The sequence below is a fragment of the Agelaius phoeniceus genome, chromosome 2 (assembly GCF_051311805.1).
Source record: "Agelaius phoeniceus isolate bAgePho1 chromosome 2, bAgePho1.hap1, whole genome shotgun sequence".
Taxonomy (NCBI): domain Eukaryota; kingdom Metazoa; phylum Chordata; class Aves; order Passeriformes; family Icteridae; genus Agelaius; species Agelaius phoeniceus.
In genome coordinates this window covers 35,923,572-35,939,981 of record NC_135266.1, presented here as the reverse complement: position 1 = coordinate 35,939,981, position 16,410 = coordinate 35,923,572, and the positions used below count along the sequence as shown (strand labels likewise).

General features: G+C 38.6%; 1 protein-coding gene across 1 annotated transcript in view; it reads right to left on the bottom strand.

The window, feature by feature from the left end:
• Window positions 1-16,089, bottom strand: part of NALF1 (NALCN channel auxiliary factor 1) — a 445,199-nt gene extending 429,110 nt beyond the window's left edge. The window contains exon 1 of the mRNA XM_054655028.2: window positions 15,268-16,089. Coding sequence (XP_054511003.1) covers window positions 15,268-16,089 — 822 coding nt within the window. The remainder of the gene's footprint in view (window positions 1-15,267) is intronic.
• Window positions 16,090-16,410: the final 321 nt, after the last annotated feature.

Here is a 16,410-nt window from a genome sequence, read left to right as displayed (position 1 = left end):
AGCAAAGTCGTAATGAATGAACACTTGATACATGCATCCTTTTTGCCAAGAATCACAGGTAACACCCACATTGTAATGTGTTAGAGATGTAGGGAACTCTTACATTACAGCAGATGTACAGACATTCTCATTTATATGGACAATATACAAATAAAATCCTTCTCTGTCAAACAAGAGACTGCACTTAAATGCCTTCATCAGTCAGTAGCCACTAATACAGCTCAAAATTGTATGGAGCAAATAGGCAACATATCCCTCAATATATTCAAAATTTTATTTTCCTGGGTTTGATTACTGGTTTAGCTCTACCTCTTTAATATAATTCTTAGAAATATAAGCATCTCCTTCTACCCTAGTCTCCACTTCAATCTAATAGTTTGCCCCTGGATATATATTAAAAAAAATAGAGGAGCTACACAAAAAAAATCTTTAAGAACTATAGGAACAGAAATCTTTACTCAATTTTTAAAAAGAACCAACAGATTTAACACATGCAACAACAAGAACCAGATTTTGATGAAATTTTGGTGTAATTGCTACACATTTACAGAAAATAATGATTTTGAACACTATTCTAAGTACCTTTGAAAGTGAAATTATCTCTAAAAGTAAGATATCCCTTCATATATGAAAATGTATTAATAGAAAAGAATATGGAAAAGTATTTTATTGAATCATAAGCATGATAAATTGACTACTACCTAATATGAATTAAGAAGAAACTTTACAAACTAACAAACAATTTTCTGATCTGGTGTAAAATTCATTTTACCTTTCCAGCTTATTCCCAGAGCAGATCACTGAGCAGTGTAGTAGTCAGTTCCTACAGACAGGCTTGCCAAAAGACACAGTCTTTTCAGTTTTGTCATTCTTCAGTATCAGCTCCTTCAGGCTTCAGGGTAAGCAACATGAGTATAACCTGAGATACATTTGACTGAAGTCTTATGTGAATATGTTTTCTGTCTACTCTTATGCTGACCTTAGCTAAACATCTGCAGTTTTGGCTGTCTGCCACTCTGACTGCTTTTCCTGCTGGCTGGGCAATGTCTTGTCTCTGCTGCAGGGTCTCCCTTGCAGTTCCTGGTCAGGTCAGTAACATCTGGTGGTGGAGAAAGTGCTGATCACCTGGCAGGTATTCTCCTCGTGTTTTGATCAATCACACACACACACTGATACTATTTCAGCCAATTATTTCTTTATCCACTTTTGCTAGGTCAGTATATCACTTTTCTTGCCTCCTTTTATCCCTACTCAGGTTTCAAGCTTGAGGAAAAGGTAAGAAAGCTTCCTGATGGTTACTAAAGGCTAAAAACATCAAAAAAAAAACCCCAAACAAACAGATCATCAGGAACATTGTTACTATTAGAATATGACCTCTAGAAGAACTGATTTTCTTCCTAAAAGTCCATTAAATTTACTTAAAACAAGCTCAATACATGGCATGAATTGTCAGGGCTCAAGAGCAATGACCTGTGATTACTGGGCATATTGCAATAAAAATATCTAAATAATAAAAACTGGAAAGGTGGTAGTTCCTTGTATACTAACAGCAAATAGTCTATCAGCAGAGAAATATTCTTCCAATGTTCTATTTTCTTATGAACTGCACAGTAATTTCTAATCATTCAAAGAAAAAAAGGCTTACTCTGTGAAGAAAAATAATATCAATCCATAACATAGACACACCTTTGTCTTGTATGCTGAAGAGAGCCAAAGTAAATGAAGTCTTCACACGTATATAGAAACTGAAATAATTAAAAAAAAAATCAGCTACTTAGGCTTTCCTGCATAACTAATTGTCAGTTCAGTGGCTACCTAAAATCTAGCCTGAACACTGCATCATAGTATTTTTTCTTTATTTTAGCAGGAAAAAAGAAAATACAATTAAAACATAGTGAGGGCAGTATTAAATGAAGACTGGACAGACTAGCTTCACTGCTGAGAATTTCCCTCACAAAAATTTTTCCTTTTCATTATTATTTAGATATTTTTTGCACCATTCTGAAACTAAAAACTCTAGAATTGCCACAATGAAGCACTGACAGTTCTGTTCAGCCTTATGTCTGTGTGTTGGGAAGGTGCTGTGAAATCCACAGTGAGGACAGAGGCAGACCCAAAATGCAGCAGAGCTGCAGTGGTTCTGCTGCACAGAGGCTTGGCAGATGCAGGGAAAGCACTGAGCAAAAAATCTGCATCACCTTCACAGGCATGCCAACAGAAGATAAAAGAAAAAAAAATAAAAAGGGATAATACATGATCACTACTGCCATGATTATCTAGAGCCAGGTGCAGTGAATCATTTCAGCAATTTGGCTCAGGGCCTTGAGCTGCAGTCCTAAAGAGATTGCTGAGATACTTTGGGAATTATCTCCAGGTTGAATTTCAGCCTCTTTAACCATAACTATATGAGTATTAACAGGGAGTGTGACTCTGTAGAGACACTCTCTAAACTGAGACTGTGCCAAGAGCCTGGTACCCCCATTACATGTGTTTTGTTGGTTTTACTTTGGGCTAGCTCCAGTCCTTTTTAGCGACTGCACATCCCTAAAAGTGCCTGCTGCTCATTATGGGTGCACTTCTGGGGCACCTGCATGCCTTTGCATTCAGCAGACAGCAATGCAGCTTGGCTGGTGAACCAAGGGGCAGTAAGAGTGCCAGCAGGAGTGAGTGGGAAGCTCCCAAAGCACACCTCAGACCTGAACTGAAATGCTGATGGAGACAGCCTGAGGTCTGCAGGCTGTCTGTGCTCAGCTCAGGCACTTGTGATTTGTTACAGACCCTGTAAGAAATAAATAGTTGCCTTTTAACTCTATTAAGACACAAAGTCAGGAGCAAAGTGTGAAGCAGGACCAGCCCTGTGAGCAATATCACAGTTGCACCTCATGGTGCACCTGCCCCCTATGGCCTCCTGAACTGCTGAATTACTGTAATAGTTAAGTTCCCCAGTAATGCTTTACTTGCAGGGAAAAGAAACCTCTAAAAGGTTTCAGGTCTTCTGCTTCTCTTTCAAACATATCATAAAATCATTTCAAACATCTCTGTATTCATATATACTTTACCCTGTACTCAGGAGTCAGGAGTACAACTTTAGAGGAACCAAAAAAAAAAAAAAAAAAAGCCTACTGATATTCACAGCTATCACAGCTATCACATTTCTTCCTATATTTCTTCCTATGAGCTACTGATCTTCACTACCAGTTAAGATTTTGGTAATACTCTGAGATGCAAATATTTTCTGCAAACTACAAAACATATCTCCTCCTCCTGCAAGTCTAAACAACTATAAAAGAAGAAAAAGATCTCTTCCATCCCAAACTTCTATTGGCACTCTTCAAATCAGACCTACATTAAAAACTATTGAGCACAAAACCCAAAAAAACACGCTGTAAATAATTACTTTCATACCATCATTTAAAGATGACTGTTTCTGTAGAAATCAGAAAAAAACAAAACACCAGAAACTAAAAACACTTTTAAAGAAATATTTGGGAAGTCACTGTAATTCATGCTTATATTGAACAAGCTAACACCATTCTGCCCTTTAAAATATTGCAGAAAAAATATAAAAATTACATTATACAACAGTAATAAAAACCTGATCTCCCAGATAATCACAGTGATCAAAATATACTGGTCTTAAAAAAAACCCTCACATATAAATTTTTTTGTAATGTGCAAATAGAGACACAGAAACAAAAATAATCTAAAATATTCCAGAAAGGGTCTCTACAAATGCATTGTGAAGACCAGTGTAAGACAGGGTTAGTGGGCATCCCAACAATAGATGCATTTGTATTCTACTTTTACTGTGGAACCTTTCTGAAGTATTGATGAAAGAAAGAAAATACTGTAAGTAATTTACACTTCCACACAGAAAACAAAAAAATCCTGAAAAAAGAAGAAGACCATTTATAAACAATTGCTACATTTTCCTGTACTTCTTAATTTTCTGTAATTCATGACTTTTCAGATTTCCACAGGACTACTGCAGAACTGTCCTAGCCTTTCCAGGATACTTAATCCTACATCAATAATTTCCTTGTTCCACTTCCTTTAAGACATATACATATATATACACACACATATGTGTGTATCAAACCTATAATTTTTATTTGAGATGTCAGTGTTAAAATTACTACCTTTTTTATAAGTGTTGAAGTGTACCACAGAGCAAAACTTCCATTACCTGATCAATTCTTCAACTTACACTTAATTTTTTTTTGCTGTGCTTATGCCAGCATAAATACAGACTGTCTTTGCACCAATCAAAGCATCATCTCTGGATTTAAACTATTAATACTACTGATCATCATCTCTCCTTTTAACCCTGGTGGATGACCTACACCCTTGGCTTGAAAAGGCAAATAATTTTGCTTTGTTTTCGTCAAGGTTTTCCTCTCCCTGGATAGCAGAACAACTTAAGCTCATAATATTTTTCTACAGCAGTGCCTGAAAAATCAATAGAATAAGAGAACACAATCAAGACCAAGTACAACAACAAAGGGGAAAAAACCATCAATCCAACAACAATAACAAATTAGTAATGTCAGTCAAAGACAGGAAAATGAGCATTTAAAGCAGTCTGAATATTGTTTTTCGTAGCAAGGTGTGTAAAACAAATCTGTCTGAGTCAAACTGTCCTTCTGAATTCATATATTTGAGTTTTAAACGTATCATGTTCCTCCTCTCAAAACAGCATTACATTCAAGTAAAGCCATTTATTTCAATGGAGTTAGTCTGGTTTATGTTGTTGTGGATTGCTGACTAAAGAAAATTGGCCTATATTTACAAATGAAAATAAAATAATATTTTAAATTCATATCTGTCGTACAGAGACTGGCTTGCAGTACATTTTCTCTGCTCTGGTCCCAGGAATTAATCTCAGTACCTAGATTTTAAAAAGCTGTTGTTACATCAATGATTTAATTTCATTAAATTCATGGTGAGGTTGCAACAAAAAATGTGCATTTATAAGGTTCGACTTTAACAATTATGAGATTTAAATAGAGACAAAAGAAACCATAATGCACTTCTAACTGAATTGGAATATAAAACAGGAAGCCTCATTTCCTGAACTCCAGTGCTATGCTATATCTTGTTAGCTAAACTCAGCTTATAATAGGGGTCATTTCCCCAAGGATTGTTACATTATAAAGCATAAATGAAAAAAAAACCAAAAACAAACAGTAAAAATACAAACATTGTTTCTGTTTTCAGTATAATTTGGGTAATATTTCAAATGTAGCTTGTTCAGAAAGTCCTATTTCTTCATAATACTGGTCCAAGTTCTGTCAGGTTCTCTGTAGAAATATTACATCAAGACTTTAACTCCAGAGCAGAACAGGACTGGAAATGAACATCTCTCATCTCTGGATGCATGAAGAATTTTAAAAGTCATCCCAGGGGACTTTGGCTATGTTTTTGACTTGCTTCCCTTTTTAAGTGCAGAACCTCAAGCCAGTGGAATCTAATCCTAATATATCCTCAGCCCTGGCCCTGCTCCAGGGCAGAGCTTCTAAGTTCCAGGCAGGCAGCAAGTGCTGGGGCATCCCCACTCACAGGATGCTGTGAGATTCCCATACTTGCTCCCTTCTGCAAAAAGAAAACCTTGCTTGCAATACACCCAGTCTCTCATTAAAGCACTGTGCCACAATATTTACAGCTTGAACATAGTATGAAAGGAAAAACATTCAAGGATGGGTTTATACCCCTAGAGGTACAAAATTTGTACTATCTCAAAACAGATGCATTTGGGATACTTTACTAAATAATAAAAAAGGCCAGTAAATGAGGTTCTGATGACGTGGATCTTTTTCCACTGCTTACACTGATTTCCTGGCTTTAACAGGGCTAGAATCAGTACAGACACATCCCACTGGGAAACCACCAGAAACTTGCTGAAGGACTTTACTAACAATCAGTATTCTAAATAGATGTTACAGTAATACTTCTCTTTAATCCCTTCAGAGATTTTAATCTTTACCAAAGCATGGATTTGGGATTCCTTGTAGATGTTTTAATTATAAAAATTACAATTTACATACATAATTTTATTGCTATAGTTTTGCTAATATATGCTGGAACTTATAGTTCTCTTATATTTTAAAAATAATTTACTTTTGAAGCGTGATGTGCTATACCAGACATAACTGCAGCCAGTTGCATAGTGAGTTGTAAGTTGTTCAATACACAGGAATTTTCACTTCCAGCTATGAAGTATGTCTTCATTATCCTGAAGCCCCTCTATACAGAAATCCAGTTTCAACAAATATAGATGAAGGCAATGTTAAGAGTAGTCATATAAAATTCACATCTAATTTTTGTGGGTGCATTTTCAAATATATATACTTGCTTTACTTATTCTCAATATAAATAGCCTAAAACCAGATTGGACTTTTCATTTGCCATTTAGTTGTTGTTCTACAAGCTGGGTTTTATTTTGAAGAACAGCTGTTTTTTAATCCAGTGTATGTGTATACAAAAATTTGTCTCAGCAGAGATGATTTTAGTGCCTTTGAAAATGTAACTTTACTAGTGAAAAAATACCCCTCTAAATGAAGTTATACCAGTAAAATATTGTATTTTCTTGATGCATGAGGGCAACAAATCAACTAATATGAGTTAAGAATATACTTTCCAAACTAGCAAAAGCTTTTCCATCTGGTATACTGTTCATCATGAAAAATAAATTTACATGAATAAATTCTTATATTTATCATCTAGCATTTAGTCATCTATTACTGCATACAGAGGTCTCTGAGATGTAATTGACTTAATATAGATATTAAAGTATTTAAGAGTTGCTCAAGGTCTCCCTTGAAATCCAAGTATTTATATAAATAAATGAGTCTCATACATTTTATTTTTTTTTTAGGAAGAACTTGTAAGTGTAACCCCCTAAATACAGAAAGCAAGCTAACCAATGTAGAGCAATGATTAGCAAATCATCAATCAGCAAACTCTGGAAACTCTCTTATTCTCCTAAAAGAATTAATAAAATGAGAAAAATATTTTTCAAAGTATCTCATCTTTTTTCCATCTTCTTAATAAAGAATGCCCTCTGATTCTGGATTGCTAATACTTTAAAATGTAATAAAGATACTTCATTATGATGCTTAACAGAGATGAAGTCTGTTGACAGGCCCAAGATACCATTTACATAAGTGTTCAGGCAAATTGAAGGCAACATCTAATCTAACATGCAGAGGATCAACAAGAATTAAACATGTATTTAAAAAGCACTCTAGATATCATACTTCCTCCATGGAAAATATCTCCTAAAAGCTGCAACACATTGCACATTCCAAAATGCAAACATAATACAATTTCTTTCTTTTTCTCCCTTTTAAAAAATTTATAATGGATATATTTGAAAATATAATACCTTAATAATGAAATAACCTAAATCACAACATTTAAAAAATCATTAAAATGACAATATCATAATTCAAAAGTGAAAATTTGGACCTTTTGTTTTTATTTGTTATCTGTCTGGTCCCATTTCCTTCTAATTTTGCTGAAATCATTTAAAACATCCACAATGACTTCCAAGCTGTTGAGAACGTCCAAAAACCTAGACTGAAACATATTGTTTGCTGGTAACTTCAGATGATCTTTACTGTGTTTTTAATCATGAGGTTTTCTTCTAAAGATGAAGCATCTGAATTAACTCTCAGAATCAATAGATATTAAAGGTGAACATTTCCATCGGGCTCTCAAACACACTTCAGAGGACCAAAATATTAATATATAATTGCTGAAGTTCGTCACTTCAGCATTTGTCATCACCATTCATACCAACAGCTTTGTTGCATTCAATCAGTGCTTCAAAGGGTCATACCAGATTGTTCCATACAGGCTTGAGACCAATCCTATGTCAAATACAGCTTTCAAACACATCTATTAGTTTTTTTAAAGGAGGGGAGGCAAGATGAGATGAAGGGTGGGAGAGTATCAAGCATTGATCAGCTTCACTTCAGAGTCACTTACATTACGCCCTATTATTTTTGTCATTATGGACTGGGACCTAGTTGGATATAGTGCTTCAGTGTGCATGTTCTAAAGGAGAGAGAAATTCACATATTTCATGTACCTACACTGCTTGCAAGCAAGGTGAATTCACAAATCCAAAAAGAAATTTGGTCTTTATTTTTTTAACATATCTCCAAATTAATCAAATCTCTCTACAAGCCAGAATATGTCTCCAGTGCCTCACTACATTTCTATTCATCTAACTGATTGATGTTTTAAAGGAAATCAAGCTCACAGACATTCTCACTTGGAGATGTTTGCTCTACAGTTCTGACAAGAGAAAAGTACAGTGAAAAGTACTTAGAAAAGTACAGTATGCTTACTGTAGCAAAGTGGCATAAGTGTGTTTCTTGACGGAGGGAGTTTGGGTAGTCTTGGGAGTTTCCTCTTATTTGGACTAAGGGAAGAAATTCTCATACACAGACACTCCACTCTCCCAAAAAATCTACCTTCCTTGTAAAGAGAGAAGGGAGAATAAAATAAACAATCTCTAGCAGATCTACCTGCAAAAATGTCTGTTAAGAAGATGACCTGCAGTTGTTATTGTCTAGTTTCTCAGCAGAAATAACAACTGGAAAAGTCATATGTAGAAGATTTTGGTTTTCTCTCAAAAAAAAAAGTGATGAAAATGCACTTATGTCATAGAAGGCTCTTTCCCATTCTCATCCCTAAGAAGCAGATTACATAGCTCACAGATTCTTCAGCAACAGAATATAGATACCCTAGCAGTGAAATACAGTTGTGATTTCACTAGGTTGGTGTAGGACAGCACAAGTAGTAGGACTTTACAAACTTTTTCAGAGTTAAATTTTACATATAAACATAATTTCATCCAAACTTAATTTTTAATCCAAAATCACTTTGTTAGAATTCAACTAATATGACTTTTGAAGTCAACAGTGGATGGGAGTGTTTGTATCTGATATAAAATGACAGTATGTCCTCTTTAGAATCTACAAAGAGAATCTAAACTTTTATATTTTTTGTGAATAATGGATATCTAGCTGCTTTTTTTTTTTTTTTTTGTCATATGGACTACTTTATTTTTCTGTGTTCTGGGGTGTTATGGCTGATATTTATCAAAGTGTAACATTTAAGAATTCAGCTTCTAAGTTATTTTTTCCCTTTTAGGCAATTCACAGATCTAAATACACTATGGATCTTAGTGCAAGACTGAAGTTATAAATGACTAAGTATAGACCAAATGATTTTTAGGCAGGATAAGTGATAGAACTATAATTTGCATTTTGATTACCTTTCCCAGAAGAACCTGAAATGAAGAAGCAAGGCTGTCACAGTCTCTGCAAGGTGCGTGCGAAGCACACTGCTTGAGGTAAAGAGAACAAGTGAACAAACTGAAATTGAGGGCAGAGCCATGAGGCCCCAAACAATGGGACATTAATACCCTGAAACATTAAATGGTGGTTACTGGATTAGGGTGGAATGCACTTCAACTATTCTGTGCTAGTAATCTGCAGTCCTTTTATTTCCTAAATCAGGAATGCTGTACCCATTGACACTATGAATGGGATGAGTACCATGATGATCAACTAGATGCAAACTTTTAAAAGTTATGTGGGGTTAATGCACTTCTGGAAAGAACACCCTGGGGAATTTCTCTTTTAGGAGTGAAGAAATCTGACCCCGATCCAGTAAAGCATTTAAGCTATTGAATGACCACAAGCATGTGCATAGTCTTCCCTGAGTGCAGTACCATTCACCTAGCTCAAAATAGGAGACTGAGCCTGACTGCTGTACCAAAATTCTCGGCCAAAATACAAATCCCTTAGCACATAGTCAGGGTTGCTTCTTGAAGTATACCAATACTACAAGAAGAGTTATACTAAATTCATCCACATCTTTTTCTTAAATTAGTTTTGAAAAATAATTCAACATTTACTTTTTAAAAAAATCACCTGAACAAATTGAACATAAAACTGTTCAAGCATCAATTTATACAATCACATTAGTTTCACAGTATTTTATACCAAAGATTTAAAAAGTGTAAACATTTAAGTATTGTGTATTTTTTTAAGTAAAGCATAGTATTCATTTTGAAAAAATAATTTTAAAAAAATAATTATATTTCAAGAGATTCAGAAAAGGCACTACTTCAGTAATTAATGTGGGGATTTTTCTTGTTTGTATTCAACCACAAGTACAGATCTTCAAGGTTTAATTTGTATGGGTTTCTTCTGATTAGTTTAGATATCACTCTTTCATAGAACTATCATTGTATAAATATGTGATTAATATGTGCAACTGAAATATCTAACTTTGTGGCAGATGCTGCTCTATGTGATCTTTTGTAACTGAAGGGTTCTTTTATCATTTGAGCTTTTGGGTTTGTATTTCTCATCTGCTCTTTTCTGCCAGCTTAATGGAGATTTTAAATCAAAACCTAATTAGACTACATATGCTGTTTAGGAAAAAGTTCTTAGGAAAGTAATGATTCATATAGGCTTTGATATTTCCAGATAACATCTAAGAAGAAATGTGATTTTAATTGTTTTAAATAACTTCCAATCACCCTCTTATTCAAATAAAAGTAGTTGAGCACAGTTCTTGGATCAAAGAAAGTTCTTCAGTAAGAGAAATACCAACTCTATACTCCTATCAACTATATAATCTGCACTTAACGATGAAAGCCTTTATTGACACACATTTTTCAACTAAGTAGTATTATAACTCATGTATTCTATGACATATTTTTGATACCAATACCATAATCCTCAAATCAGAAGTTATCAAATGATATTTAATTCCTGAAAACCAAAAAACTCTGCGTACACATTGAGCACCTAGGATGTCAGCCAAAATTTGCTTTTTAGCAATGTTGATGTAAGAAGAGTTGGTATCTTTTTATTTTTCCTCTTTGATATTCTATGAAGGAAAACAAATTATTTTAATGCTATTTTAAAGATATGGACTTACTTGAATTGTACATTTCAATATTTTAACTAGTGCTAAGAAAGGCCACACTTTAAACACTCTCAACTTGCACTAGGTTAAGGAAACCTGTGTCAAAAATGATGACTGGTATCTTGTCCAAACACTCATAAACACATTTATCAGGAAAGCCCTGGCCTCTGACACTTAATCACACAGATAGAAGCTCCACCTTAAAAAAAAAAGGGAAAAATATTAAAAATCTTTACAATTTTATGTCCTACTTAGTTATTTGACCCAGTTCTTAATCAGAAGTAGCCAGAATTTTCTTCTATTCCACAGAACGATTGCCTGCTGCCTTAAGAATAAAAGCTTGAGTATTTCCCCTGATAGAAGGCTGACAAGTCATAATGAGGAACTGTGTCTTCCAACATCAAGCCAATACAGTTTCTGTTAATTGTCTGAATACTGTGCTGTGACACACTGAATATAAAAATTATTTTCTGGAAACCAAGAAATTATACATATTTCCAAGACAAATCCCTGCAAAAATACCCACAAATTTATAATAGGCAATAACAAGATTTCATAAGCATTTTTTAAAATTCTGAATTCAATTTCAAACAGAAAAGCAGAAGTGTAAATCCAGATTTCCAGTTACTCTGCTACTTTAGTGATTCAATAAGGCTACAGAAATTTGTTTCACCATCTAGTCAATTATGTAATAAATTCAAATATTTCTCTTATGTTTACTGTTTAGCTATTACTAATATGTGACTATCAAGACAAGGAAACAGTATATAGAGACATCAGACTTTAAGAAGAGTGTATAAGAAATAAGTTGGAGACAGATTTATAGTGAGACAACACTGACATCCCAAGCTTCTAAACAATACATAAAGTATACTGGCATACAAACAATATAAAAGGCATATACATATTCATTGACACCACCAAAAATAGTTGTTTTCTAAATGTTAAAAATTGTCAGCATTTTCTACAAATTTTTCAAAAACCCCAATGCAACTCAATAGAAGTTTGATGGTAAGACCTTAATTACAGGACAGTACACTTAAGAAAAACAAACAAAAAAGCTTGAGTATACTCATATATTAAAACTGAAACTCACCACACAGAATAGCTAATTGTGATCTGTAAGTCAAACAACTCCTGTCTACAAAATTCTGCAATATAAAGCAATTTACTTTAAAATATTCTTCAGAGACCAGAAGACATGTAGTGGAAGACAGAATATCTTGAAAGTATAGTTCATCTTCTTCTGGTTTCAGATAAAAGAATGAAAACATAAAGTCTGAAGTTTATAGTCGTGCATCAAAGGCATTTGTGATAGGTACTATCTGTTATTACCAAGAGCACTTTCTGGAAAGGCGTAACTTGCTGAGAAACCCACCATAACCTTCACACTTTACTGTGAGAACTGGCTGAGTTGAGGATGGTGTATGGTCTTGAGGTGAGTTGGGGAAGGGGGAAGCAACACCCAATTGCAAGTTTATCCTTGACTGTTATTCAGAGTAAATTTTATTATTGTTTGTCATCAGCTATAATTGGTCAACTGGATGAAAATATCTCTTTTTCTGTGAACAAAGCTGCCCTCCAAGAATGCTAAAGACATCTTAAATATAAATAGACTAGTTAACAAGCCTTTCATTGCATTGAGGCAAGGCTTATATACATGGTTATTGAGTAAAGGAAGTATTTTTAGAACTTTGTTTAAAAGAAAAAGCAGGTCACCATATAAACCATGACGCCCACCAAATAATGTGTACCTAAACCACACATATGTCAAGTTATTTTCTATTCTGATGCTTTACCTAAGAATTAGCTAAATATACAACATGCAAAAAAATTAATATTTACTTACACACACAAAAAAAAAAAAAAAAAAAAAAAACCAAAAAAAATCCAAAAATCCAAGTCCTGAGTTTTATAAACTAAATATTACAACAGTCACAAAGTATTTGAGTTTTCAGTTTCACCTCTACACTCTCCAGGTCAGCCCATGCACAAGCATATGAACACACACGCCAGACCACTGGACGTGCCATCCGCTTGGCTCTCGCAACTATCCACCCGAATCAAAAGGCTCCAGAGGGACCCAGAAACACCAAACCAGGGCACGGGGGCAGAGAGCGGCATCTCCTCCGCCTGACCTCGGGCTCTGCGTGCGCTGCCTTGCAGAACCTTGGACAGCGGTCCCCTGGCCCTCCTCGCAGTGCAGCCCAGCCCAGCTCAGCCCAGCCCAGCCCAGCTCAGCCCAGCCCAGCCCAGCCCAGCCCCGCGGCTCGCCCCACTGCGCTCCCCATCCGCACTGGGTGGGCACCCGCACTGCCCACCAGATTCCCTGGAGAAAGGGAAAACAGACTAAGTTGCACCCATGGTTTGGCTTTTTTTTTTCCTTTCCCCTTCTGAAATATCTTTCATTTTTAACACAGATTGGTTGGCCAAATTCTCAAAACATAAAGCAATATCATCTGGCATTCAGAACCGCAGAAATGTAGGTCACTGGCGTTTGTCTAGTTCATTAAAGTTTCACACAATCATTTTTTATGTCAACAACCTTTTCTCTATCATTAAAAAAGTACTTCTCCTCATTGGGTGTGTGAAGGGAAAATCGTTAAACAGCATAAATTTGCTGTTCTGTTCATTTCCAAAACCTTTTATACCCTGATATTCTGTAGAGCAACTGAGGACTTTGTGGTAAAGTTCAGTCAAACTAAACTGTGATACAAAAAATCACTTGAGGAATGAAAATGCTGATCATTTGGCATCATGGAATAGTAGGTCAATTTCTAATTATAGAGCTACCGAAATGACAGAGATTTCCTTACAGCAATAGAGATCTATTTACATTGGATACCCTTTTTTACTTATCCAATTCACACTGGAAATAAAATATGTTTACATTATCAGTAACTGAGTACATAGCATATATGCAATGAGTGTGTACACACACAGTTTGCAATCTAAAAACAGTTGAGTCAACACTTCTGGTGATTCTACCTTACTTTTTTTCAAGTTTAGAAAGAAAAAAAAAATACAGCAACTTTCCTACCTTTATCCAATTAGATAGCAGGTTATTTCAGCTTCTGGAGGGACTCTGGATCCATTTTTGGGGCAAATATATGCACAAAATTATACTAAGTGATTGGTGAATGGGATTGTTTAGGCATAGGCTGTTACCATTAAATGATTTCAGAAGGCCCTGCTGAAGTTACAGAGCGCAGAGGTGCTGCCAGGCCTCCTATTTAGAGCAGTGATTGGCGTGCATGGTTGTGTTCCACTGCTAAAACAGAATTTGGTTCAGACTGGTTAGTGCTACAGTAGTTGAGATAATCTAGTTCAGGGCAGAAATATTCACCTCCTACCAAGTACTCAAACAGGAAGAAAAGCATGCCCTTAGCTATTTTAGGCACCGAGGACAACTCTTTTCTTCTGCCCTGTCTTGAGAGATAGGCCAACTAATCTTGTGTAAAAGTACAGAGAAGGCAACATCTACAAGAGCCAAAGTGGGACCCTCTGCCTTCTAGCAAAAGAAAAGAAAAGCCTCTGGGTCTCTCTGAGCCGTCACCAGTGGCACCAAAGGAAACAGCCGCGGCTTATCGAAACGCTGTCACCATCACTTCCCAACCAAGGGTCACTGCGGTGCCCGCCAACAGACACTCTCGTCCTCCAGCTTTCCCCAGCTCCACAGATTTTGGCAGAGCGCCTGCAAACACTGTCCCGCTCCCGCTCCCGAGGAGGCCCGGCGCCGCACCGCTCTGCCGCCGTCCAGCACCGCCAGCCCCGGGCCAAGCGCCCGGCGGAACCTACCGGAGCCTCCGGTGCGCGCCCGGGGCCCGCGGGGGGAGAGCCGCCCGTGCCCGGGCACCGCGGCCGCCGCACACCCAGGGCCGGCGGCCAGGGCAGCGCCGTCGGGCAGCCCCGACCCCAGTGGCCGCTCCGAGCCCCGCTCATTGTCATGCAGACCCTGTCGCTGCCTGCCGCCAAGTCGCATCCCAGCCCGCTGGAAGCCGGCAGCCGAGCCGGAGCCAATCGCATATTCATGAGGAGGGGGAAATCCAGCGCTACGCTCCCAGAGGACCGAGGATCACTTCGTTTTGCGTTTTCTCAAGCTTCCCCCTCTCTCTTCCTCTGTTTTAATAACGCGCTAAGGGGGGCATCCCGGCCGATACCCTCCGCAGCATCGCCTGCACCGTGAGAACCGCGGCCGCCGGCGCCAGGGGCACAGACCGAAGCAGGCACAACAGGGTCCACGGCAGCCACAACAGCCGAGGGAGGCACGCCAGCCCGACAGCCAGGGACAGGAAACACAGCAGGGGCTCCTACCTTACAATCCTCAGGACACGATTTCACCGAGTACTCATCCGACTGTAAATATTTCTGGAGCATAACCTCAAACTCTTCGTATTTCTCCTGAGCGTGCTGGTCGTAGCGCTGGTAAGCCTGGACGCACTGGCTGCAGGAGCCTTCCCCCTTCAGCACCACATCCAGACTGCAGTTCAAAGTGTCCGGATTGGACAACCCGGCGAACAACTCCCAAAGTGTGTAGGAATTACAAAAGGAAAGGTAAAAATCCGTCAGGTCCCAGCCGGGCGCCGGGCTCTGCCCCGTGCCCCGCGGCCGCCCCGACCCCCCTCGCCGCTGGCACACCGCCTCCGCGTCGCCCACGCTGAAGCACTGCCCGGACGAGGAGCCCGGGGGGGGGCACGTCTCCGGGGGCCTGGCGGTGGAGTTCCCCAGGAAAGCAGCCTTGCCGTGCCGGGGCTCGGTGCCGTTGGTGCGGCTGCCGCGGCCGCCGCCGCCGCCGCTGCTGCCGGGGGAGGGCGGGAGGGAGGGCGAGGGGGGGGCGAGGAGCCGGGGCGCGGGGGGCGCCGGCTCCCCCATGCCCGCCAGCAGCTCCGGCTCCGCGGGCTCCGGCTTCTCGGGCGGCGGCTGCTCCTTCTCTCCGGTCCCCGTGAATTTGGCCTCGGCGCAGAACCACAAGTGATCAGAGAGCAGGACCGTGAAAAACAAGAGCGATGCCAGGGACAGTCGCCATTTCTGAGCCCTCTCTGAATCCGTGAAGGGTTTCTCGTTCTCCCGGGGTGCGAACCAGATTTTTAAGCCGTCATCATACTGCCGACTACACATCCAAGCACCCCTGGTCATATTTTGGGAACGCACAGCCCTGGCCGACTCCACCGTGAGGGCTCCTTTGCCAGTGTCACCACAATATGCATTGACTTAAAAGATTGGGGGGATTTTCTTGCCTGCCTTCCCTTCTCTCGCTCGCTTGCTCTCCCTCTCTCTCTCTTCCACTCTCCCCCTTCTCTCTTTCTTCCTCTTTTTTTTCTTTCTTCCTCTTTTTCTTTCTTTCTTTCTTCTTTCTTCTTTTTCTTCCTCCGAGATATTGTTGGTTTTTGCCGGTGGCTCTGCCTTGGTCTCACCACACGAAACAGCCCCAGTCCATCCAACGCGGAGTGCCGTGGA